General features: G+C 42.8%; 1 protein-coding gene across 1 annotated transcript in view; it reads right to left on the bottom strand.

The window, feature by feature from the left end:
- LOC126095147 (acetylcholinesterase-like) overlaps positions 1 to 25,322 on the bottom strand; it is a 104,736-nt gene that overhangs the window by 66,576 nt on the left and 12,838 nt on the right. The window contains exons 3-4 of the mRNA XM_049909867.1: positions 15,348 to 15,627; positions 10,574 to 10,759 (exon numbers count right to left, since the gene is read on the bottom strand). Coding sequence (XP_049765824.1) covers positions 10,574 to 10,759; positions 15,348 to 15,627 — 466 coding nt within the window. The remainder of the gene's footprint in view (positions 1 to 10,573; positions 10,760 to 15,347; positions 15,628 to 25,322) is intronic.

Genomic DNA, 25,322 nt, shown 5'->3' with positions numbered 1-25,322 from the left:
AGCAAATTCTTTTAATTTAGAAGGAATAATAGGAAACAACAGAGCACGATGTGAGATAGTAGATGGTTTCGCCTTTTGACAAAGTTTACAAATAGACAAGACTCTTCGAATTCTCTTTTCCATATTGTTAAAATAACAAGTCGTTCGAAGAATATGATAACATTTTCGTGGGCCAAAATGTGCGTAGCTGAAATGAATGTACCAAATGAGCTTATTAACAAAATCGTCTGGAATGCAAAGTACCCATAGCTTGTCATCAACAGTGCAGCGTTTGAAGAGTATGTTGTTTCTAACCAGGTAATAATGCCGAATCGGAGTGTGTGTCTTTTCATGCCATTTACTTTTGATGTCTTTCCAAATTGGATCTTTATCTTGTTCATGAGCAATGTCCTTTAAAGATGTGGTGATGAAGTTTTCAAAGGCGACTTTCTGAATGTAAAGAATACTGAAATTTTTCTCGAGGTTGCCTTCTGTGTTACTTTTCTCAAGCCCAGCCAGTGCGCGTGACAGTGCGTCCGCAACAATGTTCTCCTTGCCGGGAATGTAGACTATTGTGAAGCGGAATTCTTGCAGAAACAATGCCCAACGTTTTAACCTGTCATGATTTAATTTTGAAGACATAAGAAATTGTAATGCACGATGATCACTGTATACTTTTACGTGCTTACCAGAAAGAAAGAAACGGAATTTGTTAAATGCCCAAACGATAGCTAAAGCTCCTAATTCAGTAACGGAATAATTTTTTTCAGATTTTGTTAGCACTCGGCTAGCAAAAGCAATGGTTTTCTGAACTGTAGTGTCATTTTCTATGGCTTCTTGAAATAAGTGGGCACCAAGACCAACTTTAGAAGAATCCGTGCTAAGGCAGAAATCTTGTGACAGATCTGGATGAGCTAGTATTGGCGCATGGAGTAACGCTTCTTTCAAAGAATTGAATTCCAACTGTGCTTGTTTGTCCCAGTTCCAAATAGTATTTTTTCCAGTGAGAGAACAAAGTTTTGGTGTAACTAGAATTTGCATATTCAGAAAACGACGGTAAAAATTTACGAGACCTAGAAAACTGCGGACTTGTCTTTTTGTGGATGGAACTGGAATGTCTCTGATTGCTTCTAACTTTTCAGGATCCGGCTGAATGCCTTCAGAAGAAATAATATGTCCCAAAAACTTCACCTTTGACCTACCGAATTCAGACTTTTTCAAGTTAACTGTAATTCCAGATTCTGCAAAAATACGTAACACGCTGTTGAGGATGCGATTGTGTTGTTCCCATGAGGCTTCTGCTATCAGAATATCGTCCACATATAAGGTGATGTGACGTTTTAAGAACTCAGGTAATAAGGAATTTAGCCCGCGAATGAATGCTGCCGAAGAAATGTTCAAACCAAAAGGAAGTTTCCGAAACTGATAACAAACGCCGAAACAAAGAAAAGCTGGTATTTTCTACATTCTGGATGAAGTTCGATCTGATAAAAGCTGGATCTGAGATCAATGGAAGACAACACTTTTACACCATTAAAATTTTGAAGAAGTTCTTCCATCATCTGCGGCCTATCTGTTTCAGGAATGATGATAATATTAATTTGTCTCGAATCTAAGACAAGCCTGATCGATCCATTTTTTTTCTCAACAACATGTAATGGATTGTTGTATGAGCTTACTGCAGGCTCAATAATGCCCTCGTCAAGCATAGATTGTATTTATGTTCTAACTCGGTCCCTATAATGTGCTGGAATTACGTATGGTCTAACACAAAATTTAGTATACTCACGAACACGAAATTGGTATTGAAATCCCTTGATTGTTCCTGTTTTGTGAGTAAAAACTGTGGAATGTGCTTGTAAAATCTCAAAAAGGTCCTGCCTATCAGTGTCATTACAATTCTCAATTGTTTGAATTTTATTCTGAATTAACTCATTAGTTTCAAATATGCCGTCGATATCATCCCTGCCAGTACTTGCAGAGTCATTGTTAGTGTCTAGTTCCGTAGAAAATTCCGAACTGTTGTCTAACAGAAGGTAAAGCCGATTAATTTCCTTGTCATGGTTTGAGAGCCAGTCTTCAAATTTCAAAGCTATTGACTTACCTTTTTCTCTAAACTTATTTCAGCATCATGAAAGCTTAAGATTGCTTTGTATTCATTCAAAAAGTCTACTCCCAGTATAATTTCCGTCGACAATAATGGAACAATAAGAAAGTTCATAGAGAAGCTGGTTTGTTGGTTTGTTGATGTACATCTACACTTTTTCCAAAGATTGCACTTTGTAATTTAATCTTACGCAACGGAAGTGTGGGGCAATCGTTCGATTTGTTGCATTTGCTAAAGGCTGTTTCACTAATTACTGAAATGGTACTGCCAGAGTCAAGTACTGCAGTAAATTTTACGTCATTTACTGTAATGTGAATCACAGGATATGCAATGTTGTTATGTTTTACGTCGTGTTCCTGGAGTAAGATGTCCCTAATGTCTTCCATTTTTACGTAATTACTAGCTACGGCAGCTGCGTCATCAGTTCCATAAGTACGTTTTCTGGCTGCCAGCGGTGTGAGTCATTGCCTATTGTCTCTTTGTTGGCGCGCGTCCTTATTGGGATTTGGATACCTAACTTCTACAAATTCACCGTGACGAGAATCCCGCCAGTTCTGATGCAGTTCAGGTCTGTCGTTACGATCATATCGTCTGTCGTCATATCGGTAGATTCCATAGTTTCTTTCTTGTCGGCCACGTGGTGGAGAATTTCTCCCTGAGTCGTAACTGCGCGCTGGACTGTTGCATCTAAAGTTATTCTGTCTCCCTTGATAATAATTGTTTTGGTTCCCATATTGTCTGTTTCTCTGATTGTCTCTGTGATAGTCATTACCGCGGAGAGGTGATCTTTCCCTGTAATTATTACTACTCTGCCAACGGTTGTCATACGGGTGGTGTCTGTTTTGGTCACGATTTGTGTTGTGAGAATAGCCTTGTCGTGTCCAGTTATTATTTCTTTCATCGCGGAATTGCGACGGATGTGACCTGTAGTTGTTGTGTTCCTGTTTTCGCGTCACGCGATTGTCAGTGTCAATTTCTAGTTCTTGTAACAGTCCCTGAAAAGCTTCAATGTCGTCTTTGCAACGTCCTGCTAAAATAATATGTCGTAAATGTTCAGGCAGTTTGATTAAGCAAATGTGGATGAGTTCTGAGGGGTTATATGGGTTTGACAGGTACTGATTCTTGTGCAACATGTCTTCAAAATATTTCACAAGACTGGAAAATTCAGATTGTTCGAAATGTTTCATCATTATGATGCCATGTTTTACTCGGTCTTGTGTGGCTTGAGACCAATATGCTGAGAGGAACGCATGGTAAAATTCTCCTTCACTGTGACAATCGTGAATGACCGATCGCATTCTTACAGCTGGTTCATTCTCCAAGTAGCCACACATAAATTCTAACCTGTGCTCCAATGACCAGTTGGGAGGGAAACAATGAGAGAATTGATGGAGCCACGCTTGTGGATGAATGTCATTGGCAGAATTCTTAAACGTTTTGAATTTACATGTAGTAATGAACAGCTTATAGTCAAAATCATCATGTCGGCGAGTCGCATGTCGGTCATTGTTACGTCGTGTCGGCGGTTCCATCTCAAAATTCGGTGCACATTGCCAATTTCTTTCTGCCCTGTGTTATTATTTTGTGGCTGTTCCGTATTTCTATGTCCCTCTTCCCGTATTGGAGCGCGAGTGTCTTCTGAAATACGTAATTCTTGTATTACCTGTGTCAGCTGATCTTGTACTTCCCGGATTTCTCTTTGGTGTTGTGTATCAATTTGATTCAGATTTTGTTTCAGTTTCCTAATTTGTTCGCACTCTTCTGTGTTATTAAAGACTACCGGTTCTGTGTCATTCAGATTATCATCTACCTTCGTAGATAAATTATTTAGCTGATCCGAAAGTTCAACTACTTTCTCTGATAATGAACTAATTTCCTCCATGTGTCTTTCTGAACCAATTTTCAGAGTATCTACTGTGTCCTTTAAGTTTTCTGAGTTTTTGAAAGTTGCGTAACCAAATCGGTAGATGCAACTGAGTCAATTTTAGCTTGCAAGGTCTCATGATTTTCATGAACAATAGTTTTGCAGTTCTTTTATGGCTGCTTCATGATTCTGTAATGCATTTTCATGACGCGCAAAAATAGGTTGGAAATGCTCACAAATTTGTGTTTCTACGTCATTACAGTCTTTCTGACATTTCGATTCAATGTTATGTAACTCAGTAGTTAAATCTTCACGTGTTAGTTCAACCTTATGTTCCACTGAGTCTAACTTTTGAAGCTTTTGTTCCATTGCGTCTAACTGTTGCTGTGTTTGTCTCTGGTGTTGTTCCATTGTGTCTAACTTTTGAAGCTTTTGCTGTGTTTGTCTCTGATTTTGTTCCATTGTGTCTAACTTTTGAAGATTTTGTCCCATTGTGTTTGTTTCTGATTTTGTTCCATTTTTTGCATTAATTGCAATAATAATGTATTAGTGTCTGGAATCTGTTTCTCTATGCTTTTTGGCAGTGCGTTTTCACCGGCAGCATTCACATTTTGACAAGCAGAAAATGTGTCTTGACTCATTTGAGAAACCGGTGAGGACCCAAAACCTAAGTCTACAGTATTTGAGGTATTGTATTCTGTCATTTCGGATTTCTGAGGGGAGCTGTTGCCGACCGATCGATCGATAATGATTCCCTGTTCACTACCTGTTTCACTGTCTACACCATTATTTGCCGCCCGCTCCATATCCCTATGCACAATTACCAAATTACTACTTCGAATGTCTGTTAATTCACTACCCAGTGGTGCTGATAAGCTACCCTCGTCGTCACTATTATTTCTCAGTTTACTTTGGAGCCGAGTGTTACGTTTTTCACACGCCATTATTGTCACAATATTTCACACGATAACACAGAAAAGCACAATTTGAATAGCAAAAATAAGAGAACACATTAACATAGCACTGAAAATAATATGTAGTTAATTGCAAGCGCAGCTGCGAAATACTTGGTGCAAATCTACATGCATGCCACAACTGTTTTACAGTACAACAATGAAAGACACTGCAACTACAAAGGAGATTCTCTCTACAATTACGCGCTAGCAATAAACAAAAGCTACACTAAATACACAAACTACAAGAAAAAATCAGAAGATTCCAGTGAGGTATCCTTGGCTAAGGGTCAACATATGAAACGTCCCCTTAGAAAAATTTTACACGACTGTGCTTAACCTGACACACAATATTTTTTAGCGCAACGCAGTCTGACTTTCAATAATCCCTACAAAACAATGGCCCTGACTAACATTAAACTATACCTTTCACAAATAACTTACCTCACAAAAATCTTCATTACTCGAACTACTGCAATACAGCGAGCGCCACTATTGCCAGCTAAATAAAAGATTCAAACTACAGAAGGCACTAACTACTGATAGGGATAGTTAGCAAATGAAAGATATTAATAGAGAACAAACAATGTATTTACCTTAATAGTCATAATATATATATAGCAGTTCATGACAAATTACAAAACTCCGCCATCTCTCTCCCCACATCCACCACTGCTGGCGGCTCACCTCCAACTGTGCAACGCTACGCGCTGTTCACATCCAGCTGCCGCTGCCCAACACTACAATGGCAGACAACAATGCAAACTAGCCACAGGCTGCACACAGCACAGCCAGTGATTTTCATACAGAGTGCTACGTAACGTTGCCAATAAGAAAATATAAACAGCCTACTTACAAACGTAATGAAATACACTTGCATGACAGTTGAACTATTTTAACATACACTGACGAAAAAATTCCTAACATCAAGAAGGAGTTGTGGGAGATAAACGAAAGTTGGTAGACGTGTTTCTACATCTGAAAGATTACGTCTATTGAAATTTTGCGCCAGTCGCATAAGAGTGGTGCCAGGAGCGCCGCCACGAAGATGCTAATAAGCTTTGCTTTAAATAAGCCATATGACGGTCTTGAGAGTTAGTTACCTTTGAGACTGGATGTTGTGAGTTAGTTACGAAAGCCTTTTAGGCGACGAAGACGCCATTGTCAACAGCTCACCGACTTTGAACGAAGTCATGTAACAGGGCTACGAAAAGCTGGATGTTCCTTCCGCGACATCGCAGAGAGACTTGGCAGGAATGTAGTCGCTGTACACAATTGCTGGCAGCGGCGGTCACGGGAATGCACGGACGCAAGAAGACCGGGCTCTACGTGTCACTACCAAGAGGGGCCGGCCGCTGTGACCGAGCGGGTCTAGGCGCTTCAGTCCGGAACCGCACGACTGCTACGGTCGCAGGTTTGAATCCTGCCTCGGGCATGGATGTGTGTGATGTCCTTAGGTTAGTTAGGTTTAAGTAGTTCTAAGTTCTAGGGGACTGATGACCTCCGACGTTAAGTCCCATAGTGCTCAGAGCCATTTTTGAAATACCGACAGGGAAGACAGTCGCGTTCGGAATACGACTGCGGCCCGCCTGCAGCAGCCATGCGAGCAGCAGGTGGCACCACGGTGACACAAAAAACTGCTAAAAATCGGTTACTTCCAGAACAGTTCTGAGCCAGACGCCCTGTAGCGTGCATCCCAATGACCCTAAACCTACGCCGTTTGTGACCTCAGTGGTGTCTAGAGAGAGCTCATTGGAGTTATGGTCTGGGATGCGATTTCGTATGACAGCAGGAGCAGTCTCGTTGTTATCCCATGCTCGCGACTGACAATTTTCACGTCAGGCTGGTGATCCGACCTGTTGTGCTGTGATTCTTTTTCAGTATCCAGGGCGTGTTTCCCAAAAGGATAACGCTTGCCCACATGCCACTGTTGTAACCCAACATGCTCTATGGAGTGTAGGCCTGCTCAATCGTCAGATCTTTCCCAGTCGAGCACATATGGGACAACATCGGACGATAAATCCAGCATCATCTGCAACCAGCATTAACCGTTCCTGTATTGACTGGACAAGTGTAACATGCATGGAACTCACAAACTGACATCCGCCACCTATACAACACAATGCATGCTTGCATTCAACGTTCCGGTAATTACACAGCAGTTCAAATTTCCAGTGGCTTTTCTCGAGCTTGCATTAACCTGTGAACCTACATACTTACACACGACACCCAGACAAATGTACTCCCGAAACTTCCTGTACATTCTTGTTTTTTGGCACTGGGATTTTCTTCCGGCAGTGTGACAATATTAGAAAAACAAGCGTAAGTTTTTTTTACAGTAGATAAACGCTAAATTTACTTATATTTTGTTTCATGTACTATAATTATAACTAAACAGGTATTTCTTTCAAGCCCTTTTACTGTAGGAATACGGCGAGTGCGGCGGACCATGACGTAGTCGATATATAGCTGTCCCCCCAGCATGTTCACGTCGGCCAAAAGACGGGGCTTGTCTGGCCAGTGACAACATCTTCAGTAAACACAACGGGCGCGAAATGGCGACAATATCACGTCCAACCTTCTATTTCAATTTTGTTGTTTTAAAGCCCTTGTTGTATAACGTACTAAAAAAGTTATCACTGTGTTACATCAACTTTATTTTACGAAAATTTAACTTTTAAGTATTTTTAAAATGCATTATGAGTGAAAACACACACAACGCTGGTGTAATATTCTACAATATTTATTATTTACTTCAGAAACTGGTTTTGACTGTTAAGCCATCATCAGGTACAAATATAAACATGTGGTGCAGTGAAATTTTTTTGCGTCAAAGATTTTAAGCTAGTGCGTATACCCAGTAACTGCAGAGCTATCAACACTTGTTCATTTTCTCTCCTTTGAGACAACTCTTCTAATGAACAAGTGGTCATAACTTTTAAGGTATGCATTTTAGAGCACATGTTTACTGGACATATTTTTCTTGTTTTGGTCCTTACTACAACTTCCCAAAATATGGACAGCAAAGAGCTTGCAGTAGACGAGATTTTTTTCACAGTATCGAAGATCGAGGTCCGCAGCTCGTGGTCGTGCGGTAGCGTTCTCGCTTCCCGCGCCCGGGTTCCCGGGTTCGATTCCCGGCGGGGTCAGGGATTTTCTCTGCCTCGTGATGACTGAGTGTTGTGTGGTGTCCTTAAGTTAGTTAGGTTTAAGTAGTTCTACGTTCTATGGCACTGATGGCCATAGATGTTAAGTCCCATAGTGCTCAGAGCCATTTGAACCATTTTTGAAAGATCAAGAATTGCTCACAGCTCTTAGGGTTTGCGTTTTGAGCCCATGTTTACTTGACTTTCTTGTTTCGAAAGATCATTCCTGTCATATCCATGAATATTGACCATCACTACGAAACACCACATATAGCTAAGATAAAATATGTGAGTCATTAACTGATGAACTGTATGCAAATTACAACAATTGCCCATAGAAGAAAATAAATTTAACTGTAAACTTTGGTAACATGTTCTAAGGGTGTGGCTGCACAAAATAATCTTGCCTTTAATAGGTCCAAAATTAAAAACAGAGAAGATTAAGCCGGTAAGTGAAGCAGCTATGACTGTACATAGCAAATTTTTATCACGACTAGCGAAATTATAGTAACTGAAATAAAGAAGAAATCGGTCGTGTGAGTAAGAGGGGTAATTTATAGCATGGCCTAGATGGGACTATGAGTAGTATCTGCAGTTATAAGTGGCGAGTAAGGGAACTGTGATCATTCAGTACTAAGGTTGGGCAGATGGTCAAATGTTCATTAATTTCCATTGTCTCAAAAAGGTTCATCTACCGTCCTTTATCGATGTGATGTAATACTTCATGTTGCACCTTATAATTATGGCATTCTTTAAATAGGTGGATCTAAGTTTCCAGCTTCTGTGGTACACCTTGAAGTGCGTTCATATTGTCCTGCCAGACTGACTTACATAGGCTTTGCCACAATTACAATATTGTTGAATATTACACCAGAATTGTGTGTATCTTTATTGATAATGCATAAAATATTCTACCAAGAACGGACGGAACTATCAATCAATGAGATTTTTAAACTAGACACATAGTTGTTTTTCGAAATATTGAGTTATTCGAGGATTGGAACTTAAATAGTGGCAACTATTTATTCACAACTGATACAAAAGAGTCACATGTTTTCACCTGTTACTGTCCTTCAAAGTAATCACCAGCTTTGTGTAGAACCCGTTGCCAGCGATGTGGAAGGCGTCGTATACCGTTAGCAGAGCCTGTTCTATTGATGGTGCGAATGGAGCGGTCTAGTACCTGTCGAATCTCTGAAACAGCTCTGAAGCGATAGCCACGAAGTGGTTCCTTCATCTTCGGAATCAAATCAAAGTCACAAGGACTCAAGTCCGGAGGGTATGGTGGATGGTACAGTACTTCCCAGTCCCATCAACCGAACAGAGCAGCCACAGCTTGCGCTGTATGCGTCCGCGCATTGTCGTGCAAAATGATGGGTGGATTGCGCATAAAGTGTCGCCGCTTCTTTTGCAAAGCTGGTCGCAGGTGATGGTCCAAAAGGAACAGTAATACTGTGCATTGACGGTCTGCCGTTGAGGAACGTAACGAGTTAGGGTAACACCATCAGAGTCGTACACAAGAATCACCATAACTTTAGACCACTCCATTCGCACCATCAACAGAACAGGATCTGCTAACGGTATACTACGCCTTCCACATCGCTGGCAACGGGTTCTACACGACCCTGGTGACTACTTTGAAGGACAGTAACAGGTGCAAACATATAACTCTTTTGTATCGGTTGTGAATAAATAGTTGTTACTATTTAAGTTCCAACCCTCCTATATTACTGTGGAAAGCGGTTCCGTCGTTACACTAGAGCATATTCCATTTTATTTACGTTTATATATTTTGTTTCTTTTGTAGAAAATGACTTTATTTATATTACTAAAACTATTAGATACCATATTCCAAAGCGTGCCTTTTACCTAATTGCCTCAGATTTTGTTACTTCGGGCAGCTTCTGTGACCATCAGTACAAGTACCCATGGCACTCTTATACATTATACAGTGGAATTTTTGACAAGACGCTGCGTATCGATGTCCTCTTAATACAGTATGTTTCGGTTTTATGTATATGTTCATATGGTTCAAATGGCTCTGAGCACTATGGGACTTAACATCTGAGGTCATCAGTCCCCTAAACTTACAACTACTTAAATCTAACTAACCTAAGGACATCACACACATCCATGCCCGAGGCAGGATTCGAACCTGCGACCGTAGCAGTCGCGCGGTTCCGGACTGCGCGCCTAGAACCACTAGACCCCCGCGACCGGTTATGTATATGTCCTGTGACATTTGGTGCTTTGTAAGATAACTACTTTTCATTTGTGTTTTTTTTACATAACAGATTATGAAGATGGTTTAAAGCTGAAACGAGTAAAATTATAAAGGTCTATACAATGAAAAAGGAATCAGGAGTGGGTATCAGCTTATTTAGTGTAATAGTTATCGTGGACGCTTTTTATGACTTTTTCATTTATAGTCACAGGTCACAATTGTCACTGCCATTTATTGCAGCGCTGAGAAAACATTCAACACAGAATTGAGAGAGGGTTGTCCACATCGCCAGCTGCTTACCTGCAGAGCTGGGCGACAAGAGGTGGTGCGACACAGAACAGCCGCCAGCACTAGAGCCACCGGCGGTTATTCTCTCAGGGTCACCACCGAAGGCTGCGATGTTCTGATTTACCCACCGCAGAGCCATCACCTGGTCCTTCATACCCGCGTTTCCCGGGATCACTTCATCTTGTGTGCTTAGATAACCTGTAAAAAGCAAGAAATTTTATATACATATTCGTATAACTAATCAAAGACCAATTCAGGTCTACATTTTTCGCTGGGAGATCAAGACAATGTGGCATTCATGAGCAAGATGAAGGTACTGGTAAAGGATTTATTGCACACGGGTTCTGTAGAACTATTATCCAGTGAAACAAGTGTGTATGCATCTTGTGGAGCACTTGCGCACCAGCCGCTGTGGCCGAGCAGTTCTAGGCGCTTCAGTCCGGAACCGCGCTGCAGCTACGCTTGCAGGTTCGAATCCTGCCTCGTGGCATGGATGTGTGTGATGTCCTTAGGTTGGTTAGGTTTAGGTCGTTCTAAGTCTATGGGACTGATGACCTCAGATGTTAAGTCCCATAGTGCTTAGAGCCATTTGAACCATTTGAGCACTTGCGCACTTTAGCGATCTCAGCTACTAGGACTGGTCATGAGTGAATAAGAGTGAACACTATGGGTCCTACTAACATTGTGTTAATGAAAGTAATCTATCAATGAAATTAAATTTCGGCATCCGCTGTAGATGGCGTAACCGTCATAAATCTATAGAGGTATCCAGCAGAAATCCTGCTTGTTGTGCAATAGAAGAACATAAATCCCGTGGTGAAACTTCATAAGAAGGAGAGAAAAACGTAACTCCCTCTTAAGGACAGGGCAACATTAGAGAGGACTGTTTTCTGATACAGAGACCGCTTACACGAATGTGACCACTGACAACAACATTCTCTTATTGCTGTATTTATTTTATCTGGTGGATTAGAGCTGTCATTTCTTCTCGAAAATCTAACCAACATTTTATATACTCTCTTTCCTGTTAATATTGCAAAGTTCATAGAATACTATCACATGTTATAGCAAAACACTGGTATGCAAAACTTAAGGACGAAATAACTTTCACATGATGTGTCACTGCCAAGAAACATAGCTCGATGAAACTTGGACCTTACATAGAAAGAACTGTTGCAGTATAATATAGAAGATAACTCAATGAGACGAACATAAATGACACTTTTATTCAAAGACAATAATTATACTGAAGTCACAGCTGCCTATGATGGTTCCCTGGTCATTACAAAATGGCAGGACATGGTTCTTAATAGGGTATGTGGCACTACGGACGGCAGTGCATGTTGTGCAACGTGCCCCTACAAAGTTGATGAGGAGTTCTTGTGGTGGACCTGCCCTCATTTGGTGAAAGGTGGGAACACGTATTGCACCCATGAACATCATATAACGTGATCATTTGGTGGGCCAGGTGTTATGGTGTGAGAAGGGTAATGTTGCATCGTCGTACTGGCCTCCGTATCTTTCAAAACTGTACTCTCACCAGTCAGCGTTGTTGTCGCACTGTACTTCTTCGTTAGGTGAGTCTTTTCAGGGTTTCATTCGGCCCTGACTTCATTTTTATGAGTGATAATGCGCGACCGCATATAACCAAGCAGGTGAAGGAGCTCTTGGAAAGAGAGGATGTTTGGCGAATGGATTGGCCTTCCTGCTTCCCCAACTTAATCCTAACGAGTACGTGTGAGATGTATTGGCAGACATTGCAGCGCGTCCAAATTCATCAGATGCAGAATTTTTGGAAGACGTCCAAGACAGGGAGTGTTTTTTCCTCCACGACAACACCCCAGCTAATTCAGCACGCGACATATTAACACATGCTCCTTTGTTGGACTATCAAATCTTGCAACCCCCTCCCACCCTCTCCCTCTGCCTACATGGCCTCCCGTATTTTGCTGACATGGCGCCCAGTAAATACTTCCTCTTTCCTCGGATGAAGAAGCTATTGCGTGGCAGGTATTTGCAGACAGACAACGAGATGATTTTCGCGTCGTAAATGTTTCAAATGTGTGTGAATTCCAAAGGGACCAAACTGCTGAGGTCATCGGTCCCTAAACTTACCCACTACTTAAACTAGCGGAAACTATATATGAAGGTAGTATCTGTTCCCGAAAGAACAAATACCATTGATGACCGTGCAGCTTCTCCAGAAAGAAATGACCTCAGAAGTTAAGTCCCATAGTGCTCAGAGCCATTTGAACCATTTTGAACCCTAGCTGAAAACAGGCGTTGATATGCATCATCGGGGACATGTTGAAAATGTATGCCTCGACAAGGACTCGAACCCGGGATCTCTTGCTGACAATGGCAGACTCTCTATCCAACTGAGCAACCGAGGGCACAGAGGATAGTGCGCCTGCAGGGGCTTATCCCTTGCACGCTCTCCGTGAGTCCCACATTCCTAACATGTCCACACCGGTACGTTCGTAGTGCCCCTAATAGATGTTTGCCCATCACACTCATTACTCGTGGCTCAGTTGGATAGAGCGTCTGCCATGCAAGCAGAAGATCCGGGTTTCGAGTCCCGGTCGAGGCACACATTTTCAACATGTCCCCAATGATGTATATCAACGCCTGTTTGCAGCTAGGGTGTCGATTTAATTATCATTTCATTCTAGAGAAGCTACACGGTCATCAATGATATCTGTTCTTTCGGGAACAGATACTACCTTCATATATAGTTAAAATATGGCTACCCAGCCATTGACCTTCTTGTGCGAATGCACACGCTATGCCCCAACTCGTACGGGACTTGGTAGATTAATCTGCCACGAGTAATGAATGTGATGGGCAAACATCTATTAGGGGCACTACGAATGTAGTGATGTGGACATGTTGGTAATGTGGGTCTGACGGGGAGCGTGCAAGGGATAAGTCCCTGGAAACGCGCTATCCTCTGTGCCCTCGGTGGTTCAGTTGGATAGAGAGTCTGCCATTATCAGCAAGTGATCCCGGGTTCGAGTCCCTGTCGGGGCACACATTTTCAACATGTCCCCGATGATGCATATCAGCGCCTGTTTTCAGCTAGGGTTCAAAATGGTTCAAATGGCTCTGAGCACTATGGGACTTAACTTCTGAGGTCATCAGTCCCCTAGAACTTAGAACTACTTAAACCTAACTAACCTTAGGACATCACACACATCCACTCCCGAGGCAGGATTCGAACTTGCGACCGTAGCGGTCACGTGGTTCCAGACTGAAGCGCCTAGAACCGCTCGGCCACTCCGTCCGGCGAACTACATCTGGATTTATGGTCTCGGGTGCAATTTCGTAAGAAACCAGAGCGCTCTAGTGGTTATTCCAAGCACCGTGACTAAAAATTTGTACGTCAATCTGGTGATTCGACCTGCCACTCATGAACAGCACTCCAGTGGGTGTTTTCCAATAGGATAACGCTCGCCCACATACCACTGTTGTAACCCAGCATGCTCTACAGAGTGTTGACATGCTGCCTTGGCCTGCTCGATCACCAGCCATGTCTCCAATCGAGTGCATATGGGGCATCATCGGGCGACAAGTCCAGACTCATCCTCAACAGCATTAACCGTCCCTTACTGACCGACCAAGTGCAACAGCATGGAACTACACTCCCACAAACTGATATCCGGCATCTGTGAAACACAATGCACGCACGTTTGCATTCAACATTGTGACTGTTACACGTGTTGTTAATGTACCAGCATCTCAAATTTGTAATGGCTTATCTCGCACGTACATTAACATGTGATCTCGCAATGTTAATCATTTACATATGTTACCTAGACAAATGTATTCCCGAAATTTCATTACTCTACACCAATAATTTTTTGGTGCTGCAATTTTTTTTCCTGTCAGTGTATATAACGACTTTTTATATTTTTTTTTCTTTATTGAATTTCAATTCCCCAGCGGGGCGGGCTGGCAGCAGCATATGCGCTGCTCTTCAGCCAAAAGACAATAATGATACAACAGAAGACTTTTAAAATTACAAAGGAGAAAATATGATGGACAAAAATATAAAATTGCGGGAACATAATGGACGAGAACAGACAAAAAGGGGGTGACTGTAAAATGGAGACAAAAACCTTAAAAAGTATTGATCACAATAAACCACACACTGGGACAATTAAAAGAACAGAAGGTGAAGTATGGCTTCAGCATAAAAGTATCGATGGACGGCGTAGCACATAACGATCACTGATAGTGACACTATGTACAAGTCCAGCACACAATTAAAATCACAGCTCTCGACGCACAGGAGAACAGCAACAAACACAACACTGACGTAGCACACTGATGATGAGCAAACAGAGGATGTGCCAGGCGGATGGAGATGAGGGAGAAGGGAAGAAGGGAGGGCGGAGAGGGGGAAGACGGGTGGGGGGCGCGCCGAAGAGGGCCGTGGAGGGAAGGACGTGGGAGGGAAAGAGTCGAGGATGGGGTGCAGGAACTCAGGGGGGGGGGGGGAAGGGATGAAAATCCGGTCTGGGAGAAGGAGGGGAAAGCAAAAGGGGGAACTGGGGGGAGGGGGCGACTTTTTATAATAAGATCGGTCTTTCATAACCTGACTTACATCATACAGGACTACGAGAACATGTGCAATTTTGGCACCAACGTATAAACACAAACGACCACTCGTGACAGACAGCCTCGGTACAGGAACAACGAGCCACTCATTTGCTGCACAGTAGACATAGCCAGCCACGAGTAGTCGACTGAGACAAGCAAGTCGCTCGTGTAAGAGGGGCTTTACCGAGTGGTCCCAGTCGATAGTTGATGGCGACGACGGCCACGCCCTCTTCGATGAACAAGTCTGGCCCGTAGATGCGGGTGGCGCCGCTGCCCGCCGTGAAGCCGCCGCCGGGGATCAGCACGTAGACGGCGAAGGGCGCGGAGCTGTTGAGCGGCACGTGCACGTTCAGGTGGAGGCAGTCCTCGGAGCCCGGCTCGGGGGCCCCCGGCTCCTGCACGCACGCCGGCCCCTCCTCCAGGGCGTCGCGTACGCCTTCCCAGCCGTCGGCCGCCTGCGGAGCCTGCAGACATCTACATCTATCTACATCTACATGTCTACTCCGCAATTCACATTTAAGTGCTTTCCAGAGGGTTCATCGAAACACAATCATACTATCTCTCTACCATTCCACTCCCGAACAGCGCGCGGGAGAAACGAACATCTAAACCTTTCTGTTCGAGCTGTGATTTCTCTTATTTTATTTTGATGATCATTCTTACCTATGTAGGTTGGGCTCAACAAAATATTTTCGCATTCGGAAGAGAAAATTGGTGACTGAAATTTCGTAAATAGATCTCGCCGCGACGAAAAACGTCTTTGCTTTAATGACTTCCATCCCAGCTCGCGTATCATATCTGCCACACTCTCTCCCCTATTACGTGATAATACAAAACGAGCTGCCCTTTTTTGCAGCCTTTCGATGTCCTCCATCAATCCCACCTGGTAAGGATCCCACACCACGCAGCAATATTCTAACAGAGGACGAACGAGTGTAGTGTAAGCTGTCTCTTTAGTAGACTTGTTGCATCTTCTAAGTGTCCTGCCAATGAAACGCAACCTTTGACTCGCCTTCCCCACAATATTATCTTTGTGGTCTTTCCAACTGAAGTTGTTCGTAATCTTAACACCCAGGTACTTAGTTGAATTGACAGCCTTGAGAATTGTACTATTTATCGAGTAATCGAATTCCAACGGATTTCTTTTGGAACTCATGTGGATCACCTCAAACTTTTCGCTATTTACCGTCAACTGCCACCTGCCACACCATACAGCAATCTTTTCTAAATCGCTTTGCAACTGATACTGGTTTTCGGATGACCTTACTAGACGGTAAATTACAGCATCATCTGCGAACAACCTAAGAGAACTGCTCAGATTGTCACCCAGGTCATTTATATAGATCAGGAACAGCAGAGGTCTCAGGACGCTTCCCTGGGGAACACCTGATATCACTTCAGTTTTTCTCGATGATTTGCCGTCTATTACTACGAACTGCGACCTTCCTGACAGGAAATCACGAATCCAGTACCACAACTGAGACGATACCCCATAGGCCCGCAGCTTGATTAGAAGTCGCGTGTGAGGAACGCTGTCAAAAGCTTTCCGGAAATCTAGAAATACGGAATCAACTTGAGATCCCCTGTCGATAGCGGCCATTACTTCGTGCGAATAAAGAGCTAGCTGCATTGCACAAGAACGATGTTTTCTTAAACCATGCTGATTACGTATCAATAGATCGTTCCCTTCGAGGTTATTCATAATGTTTGAATACAGTATATGCTCCAAAACCCTACTGCAAACCGACGTCAATGATATAGGTCTGTAGTTCGATGGATTACTCCAACTACCCTTCTTAAACACTGGTGCGACCTGCGTAATTTTCCAATCTGTAGGTACAGATCTATCGGTGAGCGAGCGGTTGTATATGATTCCTAAGTAGGGAGCTATTGTATCAGCGTAATCTGAAAGGAACCTAATCGGTATACAATCTGGACCTGAAGACTTGCCCGTATCAAGCGATTTGAGTTGCTTCCCAACCCCTAAGGTATCTACTTCTAAGAAACTCATGCTAGCAGCTGTTCGTGTTTCAAATTCTGGAATATCGCGGCCGTTGTGCAACAGCCCCTCAAACGTCGCAACGTACTCGATACTTCTAATGTTGTCCGTCCCAGGGGGCCGGAAGCAGCGGTTATAAATACTTTAGGGTACATTAATGTTAGTAACATAAGCCCCAGAAAACCGTTTCGGGAGTAGAGCTCACATCACTGACTTAATTCCAAGGATACAGGATACATGCACCTCGTGCGCCAACGGCCTTGCTGCAGTGATAACACCGGCTCCCATCAGATCACCGAAACTAAGCGCTGTCGTGAGGTCATGTGCGCGTTGTGCTTGAGTGTTGTTCAACTGAGCACGTGAATACCGACATGCCGCATACAGTCACACTTGCGGAATACTCAGACATGTTGATTTTGTACAGGTATTGTAATCGCAGAGCCCTTGTGACTGTGAGAGAATACCGGACACGTTTACCTAATCGACAAACTTCCTGCACCGAGGTATTTCCTAGGGTCTTTCAAACATTACACTACCCAGCGTATATGTAGCAACAGAACGTGAGGCAGTCCAATCAGTTGAGGAAAGGGAAGACATTATTATAATAGTACAATGGAGTCCCAACACCAACACGGTACATCAGCCGTCAGCTCGATATTCCACAAACGCGAGTGTGGCGTACGTTAAATTCGGAGGGCTTGTACCCATTCCATTTGTATCCCACGAAACATATGCATCTGGGAGACTCAGTAAGCAGACAACAATTCTTTCAATGCTTTTTATTTACAGATGAGGCTACATTTACACGCAGTGCTGTCAAGAACACCCACAATTCTCGTACATGGGCGATGGAGAACCCACAAGGCACCAGAGAAACGAAATTCCATGTTAGGTTCTCAGCGAACGTCTGGTGTGGTATGATTGATGACCTGTTGATAAGGCCTGTGGTCCTATCAAACTGCATGATAGCCACAGCATATGCACATTTGCCAATAGATCTTCTTCCACTTTTGGAAGACGTGACATTAGAGCAACGACGGCAAATGTATCTGCAACACGTTGAATCACCGGTACCAAACAAGTATCCCAGTATCCGAATAACAAATTTCCTCAGCCGTGGATTGGCCGCGGTGGACCCATTAACTGGCATCCCAGGTCACTGGCGGTAACTCCACTAAAGTTTTGTTTATGGGTTTGGTTATAGGAGGATGCGTACGCTGCGAAGGTGGATACACATGAAGAAATTGTCGCTCGCGTCGCCGATCGCTCGCATCACCGATGCTGCTACCGCATTAAAGCCCGCCGAGATGATGTTCCATGAGTAACCAACACACCCTCCAAAGCGTTGACAAATGTAGTGAGATGGTTGGAGAACTTTCTGAACACCTCTTGCAAGACGGACATGGTCTCTGTCCCACCAATATTCTGTCCATCACGATCGAAAATCGGACAAATGTTCACGGGACATTTTCGGTTTATTTTCACATGTAGCATCAGAGCTTTCTCAGGAAAACGCTCGGCATACACAGCAACAACAGCCTCGACCTTACGTTCTCCGTAAATCAGGACCATTTTAGTTTTTTATTTTGTGATTGCAGCATTCATTCGTCCACTTGCAAGTCTGTTTTCCAAATAATAGGTATGTGTGCAGGCAATAAACACTGCGCAAGTGCTGTAACATTTACAGTTGCTATCTGTTCTACGTCTGCAAGATACATGAGCTCCAGTCGCAGAGTACTGTCTGTTATTATACGTCGCTGTTCACTAACCGCCGCGGTGGGGCGTCGAGTAGTCCCTTGTTCGATATTTTGGAGGAATACAACGGTACGAATGGGAGTTCCAATTAGAAGCTGTGAAATGTCCTGTCCCTGCAGCATGGAATTGAGGCCCCATGTGCCACTGGATATTCATGGGCCATTGAGAAGAATGTCGTAAATTACGATTGTGTACCTATTTCTATTCCACCGATTACAGCGCCCTATGTGGCGAAATGAAGAAAATGCTTCAGACAAAACGTTTATAGATTTTGCCACAGAATCGTAATCTGCTATAGAGAGTGCGGGTCGCTCCGAGTCAGAAAAATTGGAATTGTAACTTTTTTATCCGATATGTTATTTCCGAGATATCTAAATTTCTTCAGTGAAAATGAACACCCCTTATGTTCGTAATTAAAGAAACAAACTGCTTTTTCCCCGTCCTATTTCAAATTCAGGCCATAATCATACAAACTGTCAACAGACGACGTTACGATCGTGTTCTGCATGGAAGATAACATTCCGATCAATGGGCAACCACGCTAGCAATGACGTCGTGGCACCTATGAAGCAGGGTACTGTTTGTAACAGCCGTGTACACAGTCACAGACGGTGCAATACGGCACAGAGAAGACGCATATAGACTCTCTGCTGTGGAGGGCCATAGGAAGGTAGGAAACAGGAGTGTCGCAAACTATCGAGGCCCGAATGTCTTAATGTGAATCGTTCTGTTCTTTCTCAGATGAGACGACAGTTAATAGAAACCGCAACTGTATCCCGGAGACCAGAACAGGGCCGACCACGTGTGACATCAGAAGGACTGGGCCGTTATTTGGCTCTAAGGGCACTGCAACTGGCATCTGACCTCGCAGCATCCCCTGGACGTGTTGTATCGAGGCTTCAGCAGAGTGGCCTTCATAGTTGGAGACCTCCTATCTGTTTACGTCTGACGTTTCTTCGCAGAAGGGAACGTCTAGAGTGGAGCCATAAACATGCCACCTGGACGGTCGAATTGTGGGCCGATGGAGCCGGCCACTGTGGCCGAGCGGTTCTAGGCGCTTCAGTCTGGAACCGCGAGACCACTACGGTTGCAGGTTCGAATCCTGCCTCGGGTATGGATGTGTGTGATGTCCTTAGGTTGGTTAAGTTTAAGTAGTTCTAAGTTATAGGCGACTGATGACCTCAGATGTTAAGTCCCAAAGTGCTCAGAGCCATTTGAACCATTTATGGGCCGATGTCTTTTTCACAGATGAGTACGGATTTAGTCTGGAGAGTGATTATCGGCGAACTTGCATCTGGATGGAATGTGGAACACGATTTCGGGACTCAAACATTGTGGAAAGAGACCGATATCGAGGGGGATCCCTAATGGTGTGGACAGGGATTATGTTGATCACACGAAAATCTCTTCATGAAATTGTACGAGTGAATCAGCAAGATTTAACTGCTGCCAGGTACTATGGTGAGATCTTGGGATCTCATGTGCGGTTGTTGTGAGATACTGTGGGCCCAGACTTCGTATTGATGGACGATAATACTCGACCTCATAGAGCACGAGTGGTTGTTATTTCGTTGGGAACGGAAAATATTGCACGCATGGCCTGGCCTCCTTGCTCTCCCGATTTGAATCCCGTAGAACATGTCTGGATGCACTGGGGACAGGGATTGAACCAAGTCAGCACCCACCAACTACTCTCCAAGACTTGTGAGCAGCTCTGCAGGAAAAATGGGCGTTATTGCCTCAACATGAGATTGATGACATCATTCACAGCATATCCCGTCGTTTTCAGGCCTGTATTGGTGCCAGAGGTGGTCACAAGCCATACTGAGAACATTAATCAGTTGCCAGACTGTGTGCACATCCGTTAAGTTGAAATGAAGCGAATAACATGTTTGTCTGTCGTTATGTATGTTGCAGTTGATTACATTCTGTATTCTTTACATTGTTTCTACTTTACTACCACCTGTTTATACTGTTTTGTGGCAATAGAAACGCAACCTTACAAAATTTACTTTTATTGCTTTAATTTTGGACACCAGTGTGCATACCGAAAAGTAATGGTCGTACAACTCTCATAATGGTCCTACAACACTCCGAAGTTACTTTAATGTAAATAGGGGAAACGTTCCTTTTTAAAGGACATAGTGAATTCTTTCCCCAGTCGAAGCCTGTACTCCGTCTCTACCGACGCTTTCGTCGACGATACGTTAAAATTCCTTTTGATCTGCTTCTACGTTACCTTTGTCTCAGATGGACACTGCCGATTTTGGATTATGAATACGTTATATTTGAAAAGATATCTCCACATCAGCGTCATACCATCGCTGTTTACAGCTCACGCTAATGTACCAATGTCTGAAGATGAAACAGATCGTTGCTTCCCTCACAATCGATCTCTTGTAGCCCCGGAATGTCTTTGGGGCTTGAGTTTAGCCACATGGCCTTCTTCGATGTATGTTTAAGTCGGGAACGTGATATCAACTTCAGCCTCTGAAAATGCAGGTAAGCGCTTTTGTTAGAACAATCACTCTTTATCGCCGCCGTCGTAGAGGAAAGACTTGTCGAGCTCATTAGGGGGCCGCTCTGTGTCAGGCGCATAGTACATATTGTAATTGGTTTAAGGGAAACTTTCATTATCATTACGCACAACACGAATAACCTTCTTTTTGTCTCTCGTTTTGACAGGAGTGGCCAACGGCCTTGCCGCAGCGGTGACACCGGTTTCCGTCAGATCACCGAAGTTATCGGGCTCAGCTAGCACTTGGATGGGTGACTGTTCGGTCTGCCGAGCGCTGTTGGCAAGCGGGGTGCACTCACTCCTTGTGAGGCAAATTGAAGAGCTGCTTGATTGAGAAGTAGCTCCGGTCACGAAAACTGACAACGGCCAGGAGAGCTGTGTACTGACTCCCCTCCCCCCTCCATATCCGCATCCGCTGACACCTACAGGCTAAGGATTACACGGCGGTCGGTCAGTACCGTAAGAGTCTTTCGAGGCATGTTCGGATTGAGTTTACTTCATCTTCATCATTTAAGACTGATTATGCCTTTCAGCGTTCAGTTTGGAGCATAGTCCCCCTTATAAAATTCCTCCATGATCCCCTATTCTGTGCTAACATTGGTGCCTCTTCTGATGTTAAGCCTATTACTTCAAAATCATTCTTAGCCGAATCCAGGTACCTTCTCCTTGGTCTACCCCGACTCCTCCTACCCTCTACTGCTGAACCCATGAGTCTCTTGGGTAACCTTGCTTCTCCCATGCGTGTAACATGACCCCACCATCTAAACCTGTTCGCCCTGACTGCTACATCTATAGAGTTCATTCCAAGTTTTTCTTTGATTTCCTCATTGTGTACACCCTCATGCCATTGTTCCCATCTACTAGTACCTGCAATCATCCTAGCTACTTTCATATCCGTAACCTCAACCTTATTGATAAGGTAACCTGAATCCACCCAGCTTTCGCTCCCATACAACAAAGTTGGTCGAAAGATTGAACGGTGCACAATAACTTAGTCTTGGTACTGACTTCCTTCTTGCAGAAGAGAGTAGATCGTAGCTTAGCGCTCACTGCATTAGCTTTGCTACACCTCGCTTCCAGTTCTTTCACTATGTTGCCATCCTGTGAGAATATGCATCCTAAGTACTTGAAACCGTCCACCTCTTCTAACTTTGTTCCTCCTATTTGGCACTCAGTACGTTTATATCTCCTTCCCACTGACATTACTTTCGTTTTGGAGATGCTAATCTTCATACCATAGTCCTTACATTTCTGATCTAGCTCTGAATTATTACTTTGCAAACTTTCAATAGAATCTGCCATCACAACTAAGTCATCCGCACATGCGAGACTGCTTATTTTGTGTTCACCTATCTTAATCTCACCCAGCCAGTCTATTGTTTACTTTAGTTTAATTTTTGACAGGAGTATTCCAGTGTTGCTTTTTCATCAGCTATGAACTTGCAACCACTAAACATTTATTCTAGCCACTTCCCAGCAAATAAAAGGGTGTAATTTGCGAGGCTGATACATATTTAGTAGCATAATATCCTCTATAATTAAAGTTAAAACATTTACAGCCCTCGGTCATGAAATTTAAGTCTTCTGACCAGGTTTCAATTCTATGACTGCCTTCATCAGAAATTAAATATTCAAATTGGCCTATAACATAAGCACAAATTTATGAGAAAAAACTTTTATATAAGAGTGTAAGTACTGGCTAAGAGTACAAGAAAGAAACACTACTTACATGTCACGTATAAGATAAATATCAAGCGAGAAAGGCTTTAGTCACAAAAATTTATTAATACATGGAAGGCGAGCCGCTATGGGATGTTCATACCAATAAAGCCACAGGTATCAACAGTCTGTTGCTCACAGAAGTGTTGAAATCTGGTCAAAAGACTTAAATTTTGTGGCCTAGGGCTGTAATTGCCTTAACTTCAATTTGTAAACGGTCACTGAACTAAGCAGCCATGTTTAAAAGAAAATCCTCTATTATTATCCCTTGCTCTAAAGCCGATTTATCGAGATACTTAACCATATCAGATATTTAAAGTTAACTGAAAATAATTAAAGACATTACATACAGTAATGATTATAATCCTACCGTCACTGATGGTTTAGTTAAGAGAACGAGTAGACAGAGGATAACAGCACTTACGTATTCTTCTCAGAAGGCACTAAATCCTACCAAGAATTGGGTCCCCATGTAATATAAGAGCAGGACTTCACAGGCAATAACTAATAAATTGAAATCTAAAAAATATACACTAGCCTTCTACACCAGGAATACTTAGAATAGAATTGAGTTTATAGGTATTTCTGCAGTTTGTGTGGAAAGGCATATGCAGGTCAGTCAGACAGGGTTGTATATACGAAGCTGACTGAATGAGAAAGAAATTGGAGGCTAGAACGGAGTGATTACACCTTTGCCGAGTACGCCATGAGTGAATGTCATTTGCTTGACATTAAATATCAAGTTCTCCATAGATCGAATGAAAGCAGTAAACTAACGTTAATGGAAATTTTGGCTATCAATAAACAACAGTCAGAGAATCCTGACCCAATAGTTAATGATCAGATACAGTCCCATGATTCAGCCTTGTTGAAGTATCAACAGCGGTTAATAATATTCTCACTTCAAGACGACATTCTTGCAGTAAATTTTGTGACTCTTTTGTTCTCTCCACTTTGATTCGTCTCCTTGCTCTCCTCTGCCTCTCTCCCCACCCCTTCCCAAGCCTATCACATTTTTGAGCATAATACACCGTAAGAGTCTTTCTCTACTTCTTTGACCTGTCATTCCAAGAACTTTTAATGTCTGAGTACAGTTTAATATAACATTTCTTGGTAAATACTCTGTATCTATTACATTAGTATTAGTTTGCAAAGGTTGAGGATACTAAACAATATTTGTATAAATTGAGTAGTTCTGTGTTTAGATTAGTCGAACATTTCGTTCACGGATGTATACTCATATCTTTAGATTCTAAAACATTAAGTATGTCTTTGCATTATTTTTGTTTTGTGCTAATGTCAAATTGAAGCACTGCAATTTTTCGTTTTCGTTTAGGGCAGATAAACATTGTATTTTCAGTTTTATACTCGTATCCTTAGATTCCAAAACACTCAATATATCATTGCATAATATTTCTTGTACTGTTGTAAGACGTGTATATTTCTATTGTCTATTGTCAAACCACAATTTATGAAAGATGTTTACAATTTATTAATAGGATTAAGTAGGAATAATTAATATTTGTCATATTGGAAATAATTGTGGTAGCAGGGAATATCTGCACCAAAGTATTGTTGATATAATTTTAAAAAGGGCGGGAGAAACCGCGTACCGATACATTTTAAGAAATCAGCGGGAAAGACCGCGCATTGATACATTTTGTAATGGTAGCAGGGATTGTCTGCACCAGAAAGCATTGTTGGCAGGAGAGACCGCACTTTAGCTTTCGTAGGATGTCAGTAGAAAGCGAGAAGTGAAGCGAGTCGGTAGCAGGTCTGATTGATACATTTTGTAATGGTAGCAGGGATTGTCTGCACCAGAAAGCATTGTAGGCAGGAGAGACCGCACTTTAGCGTTCGTAGGGTGTCAGTGAAGCGAGTCGGTAGCAGGTCTGAAGCGAGAGGTTGAGAGGAGCGGTGTGCCAGCCAGCCACTAGCTATGATTTACAAGAGATTATAAACGGATGTACAGAGACATCAACTAACTATTATCATAAGAGGAATTAATATTATTGAATTATTTTCTTTGCTAAACTCAAGGCTACTGAAGGTATGTTTGCGCAATGCTAGTTGTAAGATTATTGTAAAAAGTAAGTCCCATTTGAACGTTTGTAAAATCATTTCATTACCAACAGTAAATATTTGAAGCGTTTTCAGAACATAATTAA

This window comes from Schistocerca cancellata, chromosome 8 (genome assembly GCF_023864275.1).
Source record: "Schistocerca cancellata isolate TAMUIC-IGC-003103 chromosome 8, iqSchCanc2.1, whole genome shotgun sequence".
In the NCBI taxonomy this organism is placed as follows: domain Eukaryota; kingdom Metazoa; phylum Arthropoda; class Insecta; order Orthoptera; family Acrididae; genus Schistocerca; species Schistocerca cancellata.
Note: the sequence above shows the minus strand (reverse complement) of the source record. Positions and strands in the feature narration are given on the sequence as shown.